The sequence below is a fragment of the Stegodyphus dumicola genome, chromosome 4 (genome assembly GCF_044657685.1).
Source record: "Stegodyphus dumicola isolate Sdum_Otavi_A_Nest chromosome 4, ASM4465768v1".
NCBI classification, from domain to species: domain Eukaryota; kingdom Metazoa; phylum Arthropoda; class Arachnida; order Araneae; family Eresidae; genus Stegodyphus; species Stegodyphus dumicola.
Window position 1 is genome coordinate 57,180,925 of NC_140771.1, and position 15,107 is coordinate 57,196,031.

The 15,107-nt window shown below is 31.6% G+C and overlaps 1 protein-coding gene across 4 annotated transcripts in view; it reads left to right on the top strand.

Annotated features, from left to right (window-relative positions):
- LOC118194866 (DAZ-associated protein 1-like) overlaps positions 1–15,107 on the top strand; it is an 84,118-nt gene that overhangs the window by 8,959 nt on the left and 60,052 nt on the right. For all 4 annotated transcript variants that reach the window (XM_085814936.1, XM_035366079.2, XM_085814935.1 and 1 more), the window contains exons 3-5: positions 6,072–6,238; positions 6,323–6,361; positions 6,459–6,557. In XM_085814936.1, coding sequence (XP_085671062.1) covers positions 6,072–6,238; positions 6,323–6,361; positions 6,459–6,557 — 305 coding nt within the window. The remainder of the gene's footprint in view (positions 1–6,071; positions 6,239–6,322; positions 6,362–6,458; positions 6,558–15,107) is intronic.

A 15,107-nucleotide genomic window follows, 5' to 3' on the forward strand; every position in this document is an offset into this window, starting at 1 on the left:
GAAAGTTGCAAGATCTGCCAGGGTTCAGTGCTCTTACCACTATTCCCTTGGCATGTCCCTCCACGAAAGCATCCCTATTTTGAGGCAACTAGTCCTCGCCTGTGTTGTCAAAATTGAACAAGCAACAAGCATTCTATTGTTTATATGAACCGAAATTTTTTTATCTGTCTAGTAATGTTTGCTGCATATACATATATTTTTATTTATATGTTATGATTCAGCGATTTTGCACATTCTTTAAGATTACCAGATTTAATGCTCTTAAGCCCCTTCCAGAAAGTAGATAAAACCACTTTTATCATTTAGTTCTGTTTTATACTTCAACTTATGAATAATAAGATGTTATTTTGGCCCTTTTTATTGGAGTGCATAAAATCCTTAAGAACTGTTAACTTCTTTCAAAGTTCTATTATGTAGGCAATTTTGTCTGATTTATCAGGGGATGAATAAAAGATAATTACTTGATAAATAAGAGACAAAACTTACTTGCATAAGTTTTTGTGATTTTCATTCATCATAAATTAAATAAAACCAATTTATCTTTAGACACTCTTTTAGGATGACATATCCCAAAAAGTATTTAGATTAAAGCTCATGTATTGTCTCCTAATTCATGTCAAAGTAACATCAGTTACTTTGCATTAAATGTCGGCCAGTTTTAATTTGCTGAAATATTAAATTGCTCAAGAGATAAAGGGAATTCAGACAAGTTAATAGAAAAATTAATATTATTTTGCCTGTAATAAGGTATATGCCAACTTACTATTAAATGTATAAGAATTAGGATTGGATCATGGAAAAGCATGCAGCTATCTGCTTAAGGGGATGGATGCTTTCATATAAACTTCTTTAAGAGAAAATTGCTCATATTTACACTCCTGATGGAAATCTCCACATGTAATCAGCCTGTTCTTCGGGGTTTGAGTTATTTCTCATGAGTTTATTTTGTTCCATTCATGATTTTTTTTATTTTTTTAAAGAGAAAATTTCACACTTAAATGAAAAACACAAGAGGCTACTTTATAAAAAATTGGCATAAACAGTTTTCTTAATTTTGCTTTGAAAATATTTCAGGGTAATCTCTTTGATCACAGGAAGAAATATGGAAAAAAAATTTACATTGTACGTGTAAACACCCAGTATGCCCTTATTCTTTTGAAAATATGAAAGATGACTCTTTTTAAAATAAATAAAAAAGTTTATTATGTAAAACCTATGTACATCCATCTCATTTAAAATCAAGCCAACCTTTGGATATAAGGATGGGTTTAGACGAAATCTGCCTATGAAAGGAAATTGTTATGTAATTCAGTATAAACATTTAAAACTGTTCTGAAAAATACTTTGATAAATTCATATTTTCTAAAATTATAAATTATATAATAAAATTCACTTTAACAAATTTATCTAAATTAATTTTCTTTAGCAAATGTTAAAATGAAGGTTAAGAGTCAGGGCTGTGTAGTTGGTAGGGAAAATGACCGACTCCGACTCCTGCAACTTTAATGACTCTGATTCGACTCATATATAATGTAAACATATACACGTGGGTTACAGCTTATTTTTTTAATATAAAAGAAGTAATAAATGCTACAGAAAAAAAAAATTGATGGCATAGCAAATTATTTATATTAATTAGCATTTATTATGAAATGGAAAAACTGGCATTAGTTATTTCTAAGAAACAGTATAGCTTCGGCAAGATCTTCTTTGTTGGAGGGCCATAGATCCGATTTGATAAACTTCAGAACTGAGAAAAGTCTTTCCACACTAGCTTGAGTAGGAGGAAGAGCTGTTACTGTTACGGCTACTTCTTTTAACTTTTCAGGATAGATTTTTATAAGTTCTAAAAGAGGTGTCTTGCAAGCGCAATCACATTTCTCTATTTCTTCAAAGGCCATGTAGAAATCTTGTTTGTATTTTTTCATTTTTATATCTAAAGGCTCTTGTTTTTTATTTTCATTCGCTTTGCCTTAGCCTTTTCAATATTATCCAAAAATACTGTCCTGATTCGAATTCTCCAATTGTTGTGAGAATAATTTCATTCTTAATGAAAGTTCTTAGATGACTTTCTTTGCCTTTTTAATTTGTTCATCATCCAAGAAAATTCGGTGTTTCGCATCTCTATATATTGAACCCAGCAAGATCTCATTCTCTAGCGAACTAGTTTCTCTTTTAGTCATTAAAGAAATGATTTCTTCTGCAATAAACCCTCCATTTCAGGAAGAACAAACATTCCATTCTCACCTCCTATCAATTCTTCAGATTGCAACTTTTTTGTGGCTATATACGGTATAGAAAGAAGAGTTTCCAATTCTGCAAGATCATTTCATAGTCTTTCTGTTAGTGAAACATTAGTGTTATCTACATCCAAAAAGGTCCTTAATTCTAAAAACCTCTTTATCATCAAATATGTACTTCCTTATCGCATTGCTTGGTCAATAATTGCTCCTTTTCCTGCTCACTTCCTAAGAATGGCATCAACTTTAGGATTTCTTGCTGCTATTGCTGCTTACCTAAATTTACCAGTGAGATTTGTAACTAAATGAATCAGTTTAATCAGTAATGGCAAATATCACATCCATCCTTCTCCCTGATATTTATTTATTAATAGGTCAATAAAATAGAAATTAACTATTTATTAATGTATACAGTCCATAAATAAAAATAACTCAGCTTGTTATTAATTTTTTTCAATTCATTTTAATTTCATTTCAAATTCAAACTGTCCAACGAAAACTGTAGTCGGAGTCAACCTCTTTTGAACGACTCTAGCTCCGACTCCTTTTACCCTAAAATATGCCAGAGTGTTCTTTTTTTCTCTTCGGGCACCACGAAAATGTATAGGTTGCAGATTTTCCCCCCCTGCTAACATAAACAAAAGCTAGTTTTACAAAGAAAATTTTCTTTTAAGACATACCTCCTTTGCCTGATAGTCCAATGTAATATTTTTCAATGTTAAATGATCAAATGCAACCAATATATCTCAGATTTTCTTTTTTATATTATAATAACAAAATTCAGGGAAAAAGCAGATTTGAAGTTTGTTATTGCTATTTAAAGTTTTTGTATTACTGTAAGTTCATTTCAAAATCTAATTATAATTAATCTTATTCTAATCATTTAATGATACTGAATATTAAAATTATTTTGTTAATGAAAATAGATTTTCAAAAATTGCATTCCAACCTACAGACCTACAAAGCTAGTTCATATGTATTATATTTTGTAAAGTTTTGTTCTCGTTTTATAATTTTTAATAGAAAAACTACACGAATATAAATGAAGTGTGAAAAACGTCATAAAATTCACAAATTATTTGTCAAGATTGATCAGAAATAGTAGATGTTATATAAACATTGCCTACATTGTGCTCGAAATAAATATTACATTGGATATAGGTTAATTTAAATTAAAGCAAAGTAAACATCGAAAAATCGCAAAAATACCCGTTCTAGACTACTGAACAGCATCCGACAAACGTAAATTTTACTGCATCCGTGAAGGGGACAAATAACAATTCTAATGACTTTTCTGATTAGGAAAAAGTCAAAGGGGGGAGTGTTTTGGATCACATTGTGAAGGCTATATTATGAGAATTTCGGCCTGGTTTTAGGAAGTTAAGAAAAGGACTTTTATCTTGGAAATGAAGATTATAATATGATAGTTCAACAAAAGGGCTAACAGATTGGACATATGAGAAAATAAAATTCTAAGATTTGTTTATATATAAATCTTTGCAAAATTGTTTCAAAAATGTGTGAACACCCTCTGTATTATAATGATACAGAGGCCCAGACCAAATGATCCCCCAAGTCTGGTGACTTTTGGCAATTTCTCACCAAATTTGGGGACAAAAATTAGTCACCAAAACGGTAACCAACAAGGCTATATCTCACCAAATTAGCAAGATGACCATTTACCTTATGTTAAATTTGCTTGCCCCTGTATTCGTACTTTTCCGGCAAGCTTAGCTGCTTTAGATTTTCATGTTACATTATAGAAAAGAAAAACAACAGTTTCACATGTAATTATGATAAAATTCGTAACAATGCATTATCAAAGCTGAGAAGCTCAGCAGTCATCAGATGAAAAAATAATCGAGAGTTTTTTAATTTAATCATACAATTTGTATGCATTTAGTCTGTTAAATGAATGAAATGGTCTCTTATGTATTTAAAAAAAATATGTGTAGTGCTAAATTAAAAAAAAAAAAAAAAAAAAAAAAGAATACTGAATTTGCATTCTACAAATTCTAAGTGTGAAAATGTGACAAAAAAAGAAATGATGTCTGCTGTATCTGTGCTGCAAAGTATCAAATTGGGCATCTTTCTTATTACACATCATTTTTAGCTATCATAGAATTAAAAAAAAAAAAAAAAAAAACTTTGGTCGAGTAATTTTCCTTCAATTATCATTAGTTTTTTTCTTTTGAGGGGGACACTGTCTTTCTTTTTTAACCTTTAATAGACGGGTGTCCTAAGAATCGGCCAGAGCTGCAGTGTCTCAAAAAGACGGCTGCGGCCGAATTATCGGCCAGCAAATTCCCCTCCCCTCATCCTTCAGGGTGCGGAGATAGTCATTGTCTGAATAACCTCCCTTGCCACTTATGCGAGATGACCTTCGCGCCTCCCACCTGTGGGGTTTCGTAAATTCCCTTTCATTTCCCTCAGCAGTGAAATCTTAGCAATTTTACATTAGTATTAGTTTCACCAACTTTACAGTGTCATTAAAAATGTACTTTTTTCTTTATATTTCCCCTTTTTATTAAAATTTTTGTATTTAATATTGCTGTTTTAAACATGTAAAATGCAATGGAGTGCAATGCAATGAAAATATAATCAATAAAATCTGTTTTTAAATTAAAGGAAAATAATTAAAAAAAAAAAAAAAAAACGCTAAAGGATAAAAAAAGCTTTTATCACAATAAAGAACAACGAACAATAATGTAGTTGAAAGATGAAATAACTTACGATACAATGGGGTGGGGAAATCAAAAAATTAAACTGAATAAGAATACTAATGAAAAAGGTAAACGAAACTAATATAAGAAAACTACAATGGGATTTGTTTGATATATAAATATAAGCTGTTACACAATGCTTGGAAACAAATAAAAGCGAACTGCCAATTTATACGAGAAACAAATAGTTAAACATCATTTTCGAGTATAAATTAAAATGTTAATTAGTACATGTAATTCTAAATTCAGTTTGGAAACAAATAAAAGCTGAATAAACTCTGAACTGATTATAGGCGTGCACTTGCTGCTAAGGCATATTTTCATTATGACGCAATGTCAAAAGTTAATATTCCAACTTGCGACAATTATTTAGCTACGAAATCTCACCATAATATGTTTCCCTAGTTTAGGGAAAGGAAGCAGCAGAAAAGAGAACAAATTCTTTTATATTTTATTCCGTAGTCTCTTATCTGAAAATTAACAAAGGCGACCTACAGGAAAAGTTACAAAAGAGTAGAATTTTTCCTTTACAATGGCAGCTAAAAGGGGGTGGAAATGCATCTGGGTTTCCCGTCTTTTTAAGTGAAACCTTTCCAAACTGCCCCATCTCTTAAAGGTTAAAATCAAGATGGATTGTAGGGTTCCACAGCTGTCACTTGATAAACTGTTGGGGAAAGTATCGTCTACTGAAAGACTTTGTTAGGAAAGCAACAAAATTATTTTTTTTAAACTACTGCTAAAGTGTTTTTCTAAATAATACTAAAATTATAAATTTGCAAGAAGCAAGGTTTATCGAATTTATGCTGGTTCAAAGTTTCATGCTTTCCTTTTCTAATAGGTATTTATTGAATCTTTCTGTAACCATCAGTTACAGTAATTACCTGCATTCTTATTGTAAACTTCTTTATTTATCCTTTTTATGAATTATGTAATAAAATAACCATTCTTTTTATGAAACTGTGTGTATCATAAAAATTCCTATTCCTTTTTCCATCCTTTATATTTGGTGCCAACTGTTGTTCTGTTGATGACGAAGTGCTGAAAATTTATTGGTTAGTGATGTTGTCTACTATTTCAGTATAATTAAATCTAATCTTTTTCCTTGTAGAGAAATTACAGGAGTACTTTTCTCGATATGGAGAAGTTGTTGATTGTGTAGTAATGAAAAATAATGAAACTGGAAGATCTCGTGGCTTTGGTTTTGTTACATTCAAAGATGTTAGTTGTGTTGCCAAAGTACTTTCCAGTGGCCCTCATGAAGTTGATGGACGCACAGTATGTAATTCTGATTCATATGTTTATGCTATTATAATGGATATACTGTTAATTCATGATGATTTGATTTCTCATTTGCCTTAGATTGATCCTAAAGTGTGCAGCTCAAGAGATTCTCAACAGGTTTGTAAAAACTTTGTACTTTTGTAAAAACCTAATATTTGATTTAATTTGCTTTCAAGTATAAATTTTGAAATAAACATGTATTTCCTTTTTTAAGACAAAGAAATCTGGACAATATCCTAAAGTGTTTCTGGGAGGATTGCCACCAAACTGTACTGAAACTGATATACGGAGTTTCTTTTCCAGATATGGAACGGTATGTTATAAATTCAATGAAATAATTAGTGCTGGTAATTTTGCAAACATTAGTAATAGGGGGACCGGAAAGTAATGTTGTTTCTGCGCATGTCGACAACAACATGCTAAGGGCAGAAGTAGAAGCAAATCCGTGTCAAACACTCTTAACCAACCTCGGTCGACCATCCAAGGACATTTAAAGCAGAATAGAAAAAATAAGCAAAGCAGGTGTTTAAGTCTCCCATAATCTGTTCGAAAAGAACAAAGCCAACCTATCCATCACGTGCAATGTATTGCTTCAACAGCACCACCATACAGAACCGTTTTTTGATCGTTTGATTAGTGGAGACAAAAAAATAAGCTCTATATGATAATCCAAAACTCAAAAGGCAGTTTTAATAGGGGTTACAAATGGTTTACATCCTGAAAAGGTGCTTCTGGGTGTTTTATGGAGTTTTCGTGGAATTGTTCATTTTGAATTGCTGAAACCTGGAAACATTGTTAATGCAGACCTTTATTGTGAACAATTGGATGGAGTGAACCAATCTTTAATCGAAAAATATCAATTGTCAACAGAAAAGGTGTCATTCTGCAACACAGTAATGCAAGACGAACTCTGGAAAAAATTAATAAATTTGGGTGGGAGGTACTGCCATACTCACCCACCATACTCGGCTGATATCACACGCAGCATTGGATTTCCATTTATTCAGATCCCTACAACATTTTCTTAATGGCAAAAAATTTGAAAATTTGGATGATGTCCAGAATGTCCTCTCCAGATATTTTACCCAAAAACCAATTGATTTTTATCGGTCCGGGATTGAAAATCTGCACATTTGATGGCAAAAGATTTGTTGATAACGAGGGGGATTATATTATTGATTAAAAATAAAAACTTGTAAAAAATGTATTTGTTTGAATTTAATGTAAGAAAGCGACATTACTTTCTGCTTCCCCTATTACTTTTGTATACATATGTCATAGCTGCAAACTGCTGGTTTTACTGGGAGACAGCAGTATTTCATCACGTGTCCCAGTCTTCTGGTAAATCATTCAATGACTTGGTTTTTAATTTTTAGCATTTACCAAGAAAAATGTTTTCTAACAATGGATGAAATTCATTGAATTAATGAAACTTAACTGAGGCAAATTTCATTTCCCCACCTCTAATGATTTTCAGAATATTTTTTTTTATTAAACTTTATTTCATGTGAATTTTTTTTCTTATCATGTATTAATTTTTGTCTTATATGAATCTACTGTAGACATTTGTAAATTTTTAGAGTTTCAAGCAATGTTTTATCAATTAATATTTGTATTTAATTTTGTGTACTTCATTGCATGGCACACTGCCCCCCCCCCAAAATAATTTAAGAAAAAGTGACTGTTCTATATTTCCTGTTGTACTGGGCCGATTGACAAAATTCAAATTGTGTTTTTCATGTCCAGAGTTGCCAACCCGATTTACAATATATTTCTTCCGATTTTTTCTTATTCTTAAAATTTCTCCCGATTTTTATGGAGCTTGGCTTAATACTTCATTATATGAACAAAAAAAAAAAAAAAAGGGATTTTGGATGTCTGAAAGCAATTGAATTCTATCTAGATTATATCTAAAACAAAACCTTGCGAATCAAATGAGAATTTCTGCTTTGTGAGTAAGAGCATACGTATCCAGAAACGTCGTTCTCCAGTTTTCCAATGAACATCATGCTCCACTGTGTGTCATCTGCCATATATCGGCCAATGAGCACCAAGCAAGCTCAGAGCTGTTAGTTGTATGTTCTTTAGTTATTTCGTTCATCATGTCCTGAGTTGTGTGAGTACACATGCCTTCGGGAAATAGTTTTAGAAGTTATCATATTTTGCTTTATCTGTGAGAAAGGTGAAATACTCGTGTACGTTTCAAAAATCGTACACAGTTGACTTTCCTTCCATTATTTCCTTAAGGAAATGTAATAAATTTGCGATGTGTACCGTCTGTCGTTGCGATTTTTTGATTTCGCATGGTGGAAGGGCGGATGTTCTCAAGCATGTGCGTACACAAAAAACACAAGGACTGAGTTGTTTTGAAAAGAAACGAAAAATTAAACTTTTCTTCGGAAACAAAGGACCGAAAAGTTATTATTGCAGAATGTCTGTTCTCTGCCTTTTTACTGGAACACAACCTGCCACTGAATGCATCGGATCATGCTGCAGTTTTATTTAGAAAAATGTTTCCCGATAGTGAAATTGATAAGAAATACTCAAGAATCAAAACAGGTGCAATTGTTAAAGAACTGGATTTGAAAAATAAATCTTCAGTTATTGATTGCGTTAAAACAGCTCCGTTCTGCCTCTCTACGGAAGCAATAATACCGATTCAAAACTGTATCCAATTGTTGTTTCTTTTTTTAATCCAGAGTCTTCAGAAATTGAGTGAAGTTTACTTTCTGTCCTTACTTTAGAAGGACATTCAACAGGCTTTAATATAGCACAGCTAATTATTAAAACTTTAAAAGAAAATGCAGTCCCTCTGTATAATTTGCTTAGCACTTGGTGCCGATAATGCCAGTAATAATAGCAGGGTTTGTAGCGGTCCTTACAAGTGCTTATAAGTCCTTATGTTTGAAAGTAAAATATAAAGGCCCTTATAGGTGCTTACTTTTTCTTTAAGCCCTTATTTTTTTGTTTTTAGTGCTTATTTTTTGCTTTTAGTGCTTTTTTTTTTTTTTTTTTTTTTTATCCTTTATTTTTAATGAACACGCATTTTTCCCCGTACCAAAGCCGAAACTAAATAAACAACTTTTCTTCCTTATATGCAACGTCAGATGGTGAATCATACTCCCGAAAATTACTTTCCCCCCTTCCTCTGCATTAACATAACCTATGGTGCGCGCGAGAGTACATCAGGTGCACGTCGTTCTATTGACCAAAGAATTGCGAAAACGTAAAATCTTTATAGCAATTCAAACGTGTGTAGTATTTGGGTGGGAGGAAAAGAATACTGATTTCCTCCCACCCAAATACTACACACGTTTGAATTTCTATCAAGATTTTAATAAATTTGCATTCTCGTTCCGCGTGGTCACTTCATATTCGTGTTTATTATGATCGTTATGCTTATATTATGAGCATATGTATGAATATTTATAATAATATAATTGCAGTAACTCCTGAAGTATAGATAAACTTCCAAAATTGGGTGTGTTTTTACACAGATTAGCTTTCTAAGGAATAATATTCGGAATGGCTTAAATAAAAGGAAAGTAATCCAATAGTCAAAATAATTTCATTTTCTTTGCCAATACATTATACAGTACGGAGGTTGGGAGTTTCTCCGCAAAATCTCTAATATTGAAGCAGCAGACCTCTTTTTTTTTTTTTTTTTTTTTGTCATTGTCCAATCTGGATTGAATAGGACTAAAAGTTTTTGCGGTCTACCCAACCCAAGCAAAGATTGATTCTATTTCGGAAATTTAATGCAGTCTGTTGGAAATTAGAATCAGAAACACCCCAGATTAGTGAGTCTTTCTTTCTTTCTTTCTTTTTTTTTTTTATTTAATTCTTTATTCTTTGAATACTGGCAGCTGTTGATTCCGATTGCGTAATATCACATGTCGGAAAATTACGCAGCGCGTATTGCGCAATAACGTTTGCAGTATTTTGCAGAGATAATTAATTTTGATGTTCAGTCTGAGATTTGTTTATGAACACTTAAAAGACTTTTACTGCGCTGTCTAAGCAGAATATTTCTGAGTTCCGTTGGTCTATTTTTATATGATGCACATATCGAAATGTCAAAATCATTTATTTAGCCGAGAAATCTAAAGAACGGCTGCAATCTCCCCCACTCCTCTTTTTCCAGTTACTATCCAGAATATTCGGCAATTTCCGAGTGTGCGGGTTAGTTAAGCTTTTACTGTTAAAGGATGACTGCATGAAGCAATTTCCCATCTTCTGATTTCAGAAATGTTCCTCTTTTTTACTTAAATTACTTTGCTTGGGATATATGTTAAGGGAAAACTGTTATGCAATGAAAATTTAGAAAATGTTCAAATTTTGATTTAAGTTAAATTATTTAAATATTAATACGAGTGGAAAAATAAATTGTATTTATTATTAGATGTCAAACGAATACAATTAATATGGCTTATTATTGTTTATTTTCTATATTTTGAACTGAAATTTCATCATTAAATCTTGTTATATAGTTTAGTTGTGCATAGTTTTTTTTTCTGTCATTGTAAACTAATTCTGTAAATTGAACTGTCATTTAAAATTAAAAAAAAAAAAAAAAAGTTGTTTTCCATGGTTGAGGTAATTAATGCTCATTCCTTTAATAAATATTGCATTGCTCATATTTTAAATTACAAGTCTAATTTTTCTTTTAAGGTTATGCAGTTGTGTATAATGTAATTAGACAGGTGCTTATTTTTTTCTTAAAATGTGCTTGAAAAGTTCTTATAGGTGCTTATTTTTTTAACTAAAATGTGGCTATGAACCCTGTAATAGGCTTGAAGACTGTTGTTGCAGGCATCTTAAGAAAGAAAAATTCAGATTTGCAGATTATGAGGTGCACCTGTCACCTCTTAAATTTAGCAGGTGAAAAAGGGGGCAGCTTCTTTAACAATAAATGTGGATAAACACATTGTTGATATTTATTATTATCTTAAAAGGAGTTCTAAAAGGAAGGAAAAATTGAAACAGTTCCAACAGCTGCATAACTAATATTAGTGATGACGCATTAGAAAAACTTTTATTAGCGAAAGCAGGCCTATGTGGCAATTGCTATGAACAAAATTATGAAGTTTCTTTCTTAAGAAAAGCAAAATCTGCCACTGTTCATAACATTTGTACGAAAACTGATTAAAGTGTCTTTTTTTTTTTTTTTTTTCCTTAAATGATGCAAGTAATAAAATTGTCTTTTTATGTGTAAGGTATTTTTGTGTTGCTTGCATTTAAGAATTAGTAACTATTTAAAGTTAATTCGTTATGAAAAACTATATTTTTATCATTTTAAAATCTTTTTAACATTGTGAAAAATCTCCTGATTTCTTAAAAAAGTCTCCTGATTTTTGAGTGTCATAGGTTGGCAAGTATGCATGTCTCAAAAGTGTGACTTTAATTCACTTTAATTCATCGATAATAGAACAATGCTATGTATATCAAAATATGTTTTAGATTTATATATAGCATTGTTCTAATATAGGTATTTTGTCACAAAATCACACATTTTCTGATATGACATGCCTTTTTTTTTTTTTTTTTTTTTTTATTTTTCATGTTCTATGATTCAAATTATGCCTAAATATTAAATTTTGCGCGAAATTTATGGAGAAATTCAAAAATTCATGTTGCCGCATTTTTTTTTCAGTTTGCGCCAAGAATAATTCACTTTTCTAATTTCTTAACATATGGCAACCTATTTTCCTTTGCCTTTGTTCTTTGTGCACAAGTGGGGGGAAAAGTCATCATTCATACCTTCAAATAACTTTAACAAAGTGTAAACCACATTTGCTCGTGCAATTTTTACAAAACTTGGCAGTTTGGCATAATTTGAGTCATAGAATCGAAATATGGAAAAAAATTGCCATTTCATTTCAGAAAAAGTCTGATTTTGTGTCAAAATACCTATATTAGAACAATGCTATGTGTAAATCTAATACATATCCTAAGTTGCGCTTTCCAGACAGGAAAAACACAAGTTGAATTTCGCCAATCGTCCCAGTAAAACAGGAGATACATGAACTGTCCCTTTTTCTTTTTTTGCATAGTGCACATTGTTGAGTTTATCTACAAAAATACTAATTACATTAATTATTAATTTCATATTCTTCATATTTAAAAGTGCTTTGATAAACAAGTTTTCTTTCACTACTTGGGATTTTCTTAGTATAAAAGTGTAAGAAAATTTTAAAAAGAAATTAACCAAAGAACATAAATTTAAAAATATCTGTTTAAATGCTAATATATTCTACATGAGAATTAAATTACAAATGTTTCAGTAACTTGAACTGTGCATTATATATAAAGTTAATTAAAGTCAGTTTGAAGTGTTATTTGAAATGGTGTCGCCATGCAGTGTGAAAACTGTTTTCTTTAAAAAAATCTCCCGGTTTTTAAGATTTCATTCTCAGCAGCTATGACTTTTGCACATCAGTTTAATCCTAGAAATGTTCTGCTAACTTTATGTCAGAAAGTTTTGATTTAACGATATTTTTATCATTTTGTAGCCTCTTAATTATAATTATTTGTTAATTAACTTGTACTAATGACCTCCTTAATCGAGCTGTGTGATCGAAATGTTGAAATTTTATCTAGTAGCTAAATAAATACAGATACAAGATTTATAGGTTACAGTCTTCTGTAACTTAACAAAAGTGACACATGTCCTTATAGCAGATTGCAGCTGCTGATGAGGACAAACAACCAACTTAACATTAGTGCAAGTGAATCATATAATCAATTGGTTATTATGTGTTATAGTTAATGTATAACCATTTACTATCTTCAAAAGTCAAACAACAAAAATCAGCGTTATATTTTCGAAATTTTCACAGGACTAGTTTCACAGAAATTTTTACCGAACCACCATCCTCAGCTGCAAAACCACAAATGAACAAGATAGGAAATAATGATTAGATAAAATAAAAAAGCCTGGACAAGAATAATCAAGTGGCGCCATCTGTTGATAAAACCAGAACTAAAGCATAATTTCTTTAAAGGCCGAAGGCAAAGTTGGATTGGAATTAGGATCGTTAACTAGAACAGAAAGATTTTTTTGAATGTGAAATGCCTCTCGAAAATCCAGTTCTCCAATGGAAGATGTTTCTTGAATAATTTTGGCAGCAGAAAAATTGAAAGTGTGATTTTCGGACCAACAATGTTGAGCAACAGAAGACTTCTGTGTTTCCTTTTTTCTAACATATGCCTCATGTTCCTTGACACGAAATTTTAAGGCTCTCGTAGATTGGCCAATGTAAATTAAACCACACTGGCAAGGAATCCTATAAATACCCCAGGAATTCATATCCGGAATGGGGTCCTTGAGTATGGAACTCGGAATTTTATTGATGGGAGAATAAATGACCCGAAAGTTAAATTTCTGCAAAATATGTGCAACCTTATAGCTAATTAATGGAAAGAAGGGAATGACAACAGAATTTTTATAATCTCGTAAAACAAGAGTGTGCCTTTTAGTGTGTTGAGATGAGAATTTTTTAACTGCTTGATTAATAATGTTGGGTGAAAAGCCCCTGTCAATAGCTATTGCTTTTAAATAATTTAGTTCTTCATCAAGGGATAGTTTGGAGGAGCAAACTTGAAGAGCACAGAAAACATAGGAATAAAATGAAGCAAACTTTTGTTTAGTCGGATGACATGATTTAAAGTGTGGTGGAAGGCAAACCGATGAAGGTTTACGGTAAACCGTAGTACTGAAGTTGGATGTGTTACGTGTGACTAGAATGTCGAGAAACGGAAGAGAATCGCAAATCTCAAGTTCAAAAGTGAACTGAATAGCAGGATCAATAGAATTCATTGTTGAAAGAACTCTATTTAAATCATCTTTATTGCCTTCAAATAGGGTAAAAGTATCGTCTACATAGCAGAAGCATATCGGGAAGTTAAAAGTTTCAAACAATTTTGATTCATAACAATGCATGTAGATATCAGCCAGGATGATGCTGAGGGAGCTTCCCATGGCTAATCCCTCAGTTTGCTTGTAATATTTATTTCGGAAAACAAAATGTGTTTGTTTCAAACAGAGTTGAGTGAGAGAAATTAGCTCATCAATTTCGATGCAAGAGAAAGGAAATTCACGAAGTCTGGTTTCTAGACATCTTAAATCACCATCCACTGGAACATTGGTGAATAATGATTTTACATCAAAAGAAACCATGAGTAAATTTCTAGGAGAAATGTTTTTAACCTTTTTTACAAACTCTATTGAATTTTTTATGGTGTAAATGTTATTGTCTAATAGAGTTGAAAATCTAGAAACTAAATATTTAGCTAATGGATACGAGGCAGTACCTAAACTCGTGCAGTGTGAGTAATACATATACGCAGTGTCTACCATGTATTGTGATCAGAAAGGAGCTGTTTTTTTTTTTTTTTTTTTTCCCTCTTGATACGAGATCATAAGTAATCGTTTGTCTCTCATGCTTAGTCTCAATTAGCGTTGTAGTATGGTGGCTACCTGTTTACTGTAGCATTGTTATCATGTACGTTCACTTTTTTTTTTTTTCTTTTCCCAAATGTTGTGGTTGTTGTTTAATAATTGTTCTGTAATAATGGTCATTAATACAAATAGGCCGAAGATGAAGGTGATAGGAAGAAAAAGAATAATGGTGAAAGTTAAGATGAATCCACTGAGAAGCACAAACGCATAATGTGAGTAGCTGACATCATAAGATTTTATAAGAAGCATGTGTCAACTGTTTTTGTAATATTTAAAAAAGGAAAGAAAGAGCAAGGGGGCTAGATGCAGCAGAAAGAATTTCAAAACTAACAATGTAGAAAAGTATCTTCTTTTATGGATAAACAAGAAGCATTTATCAGGTGATACTGCAACCAAGATGTT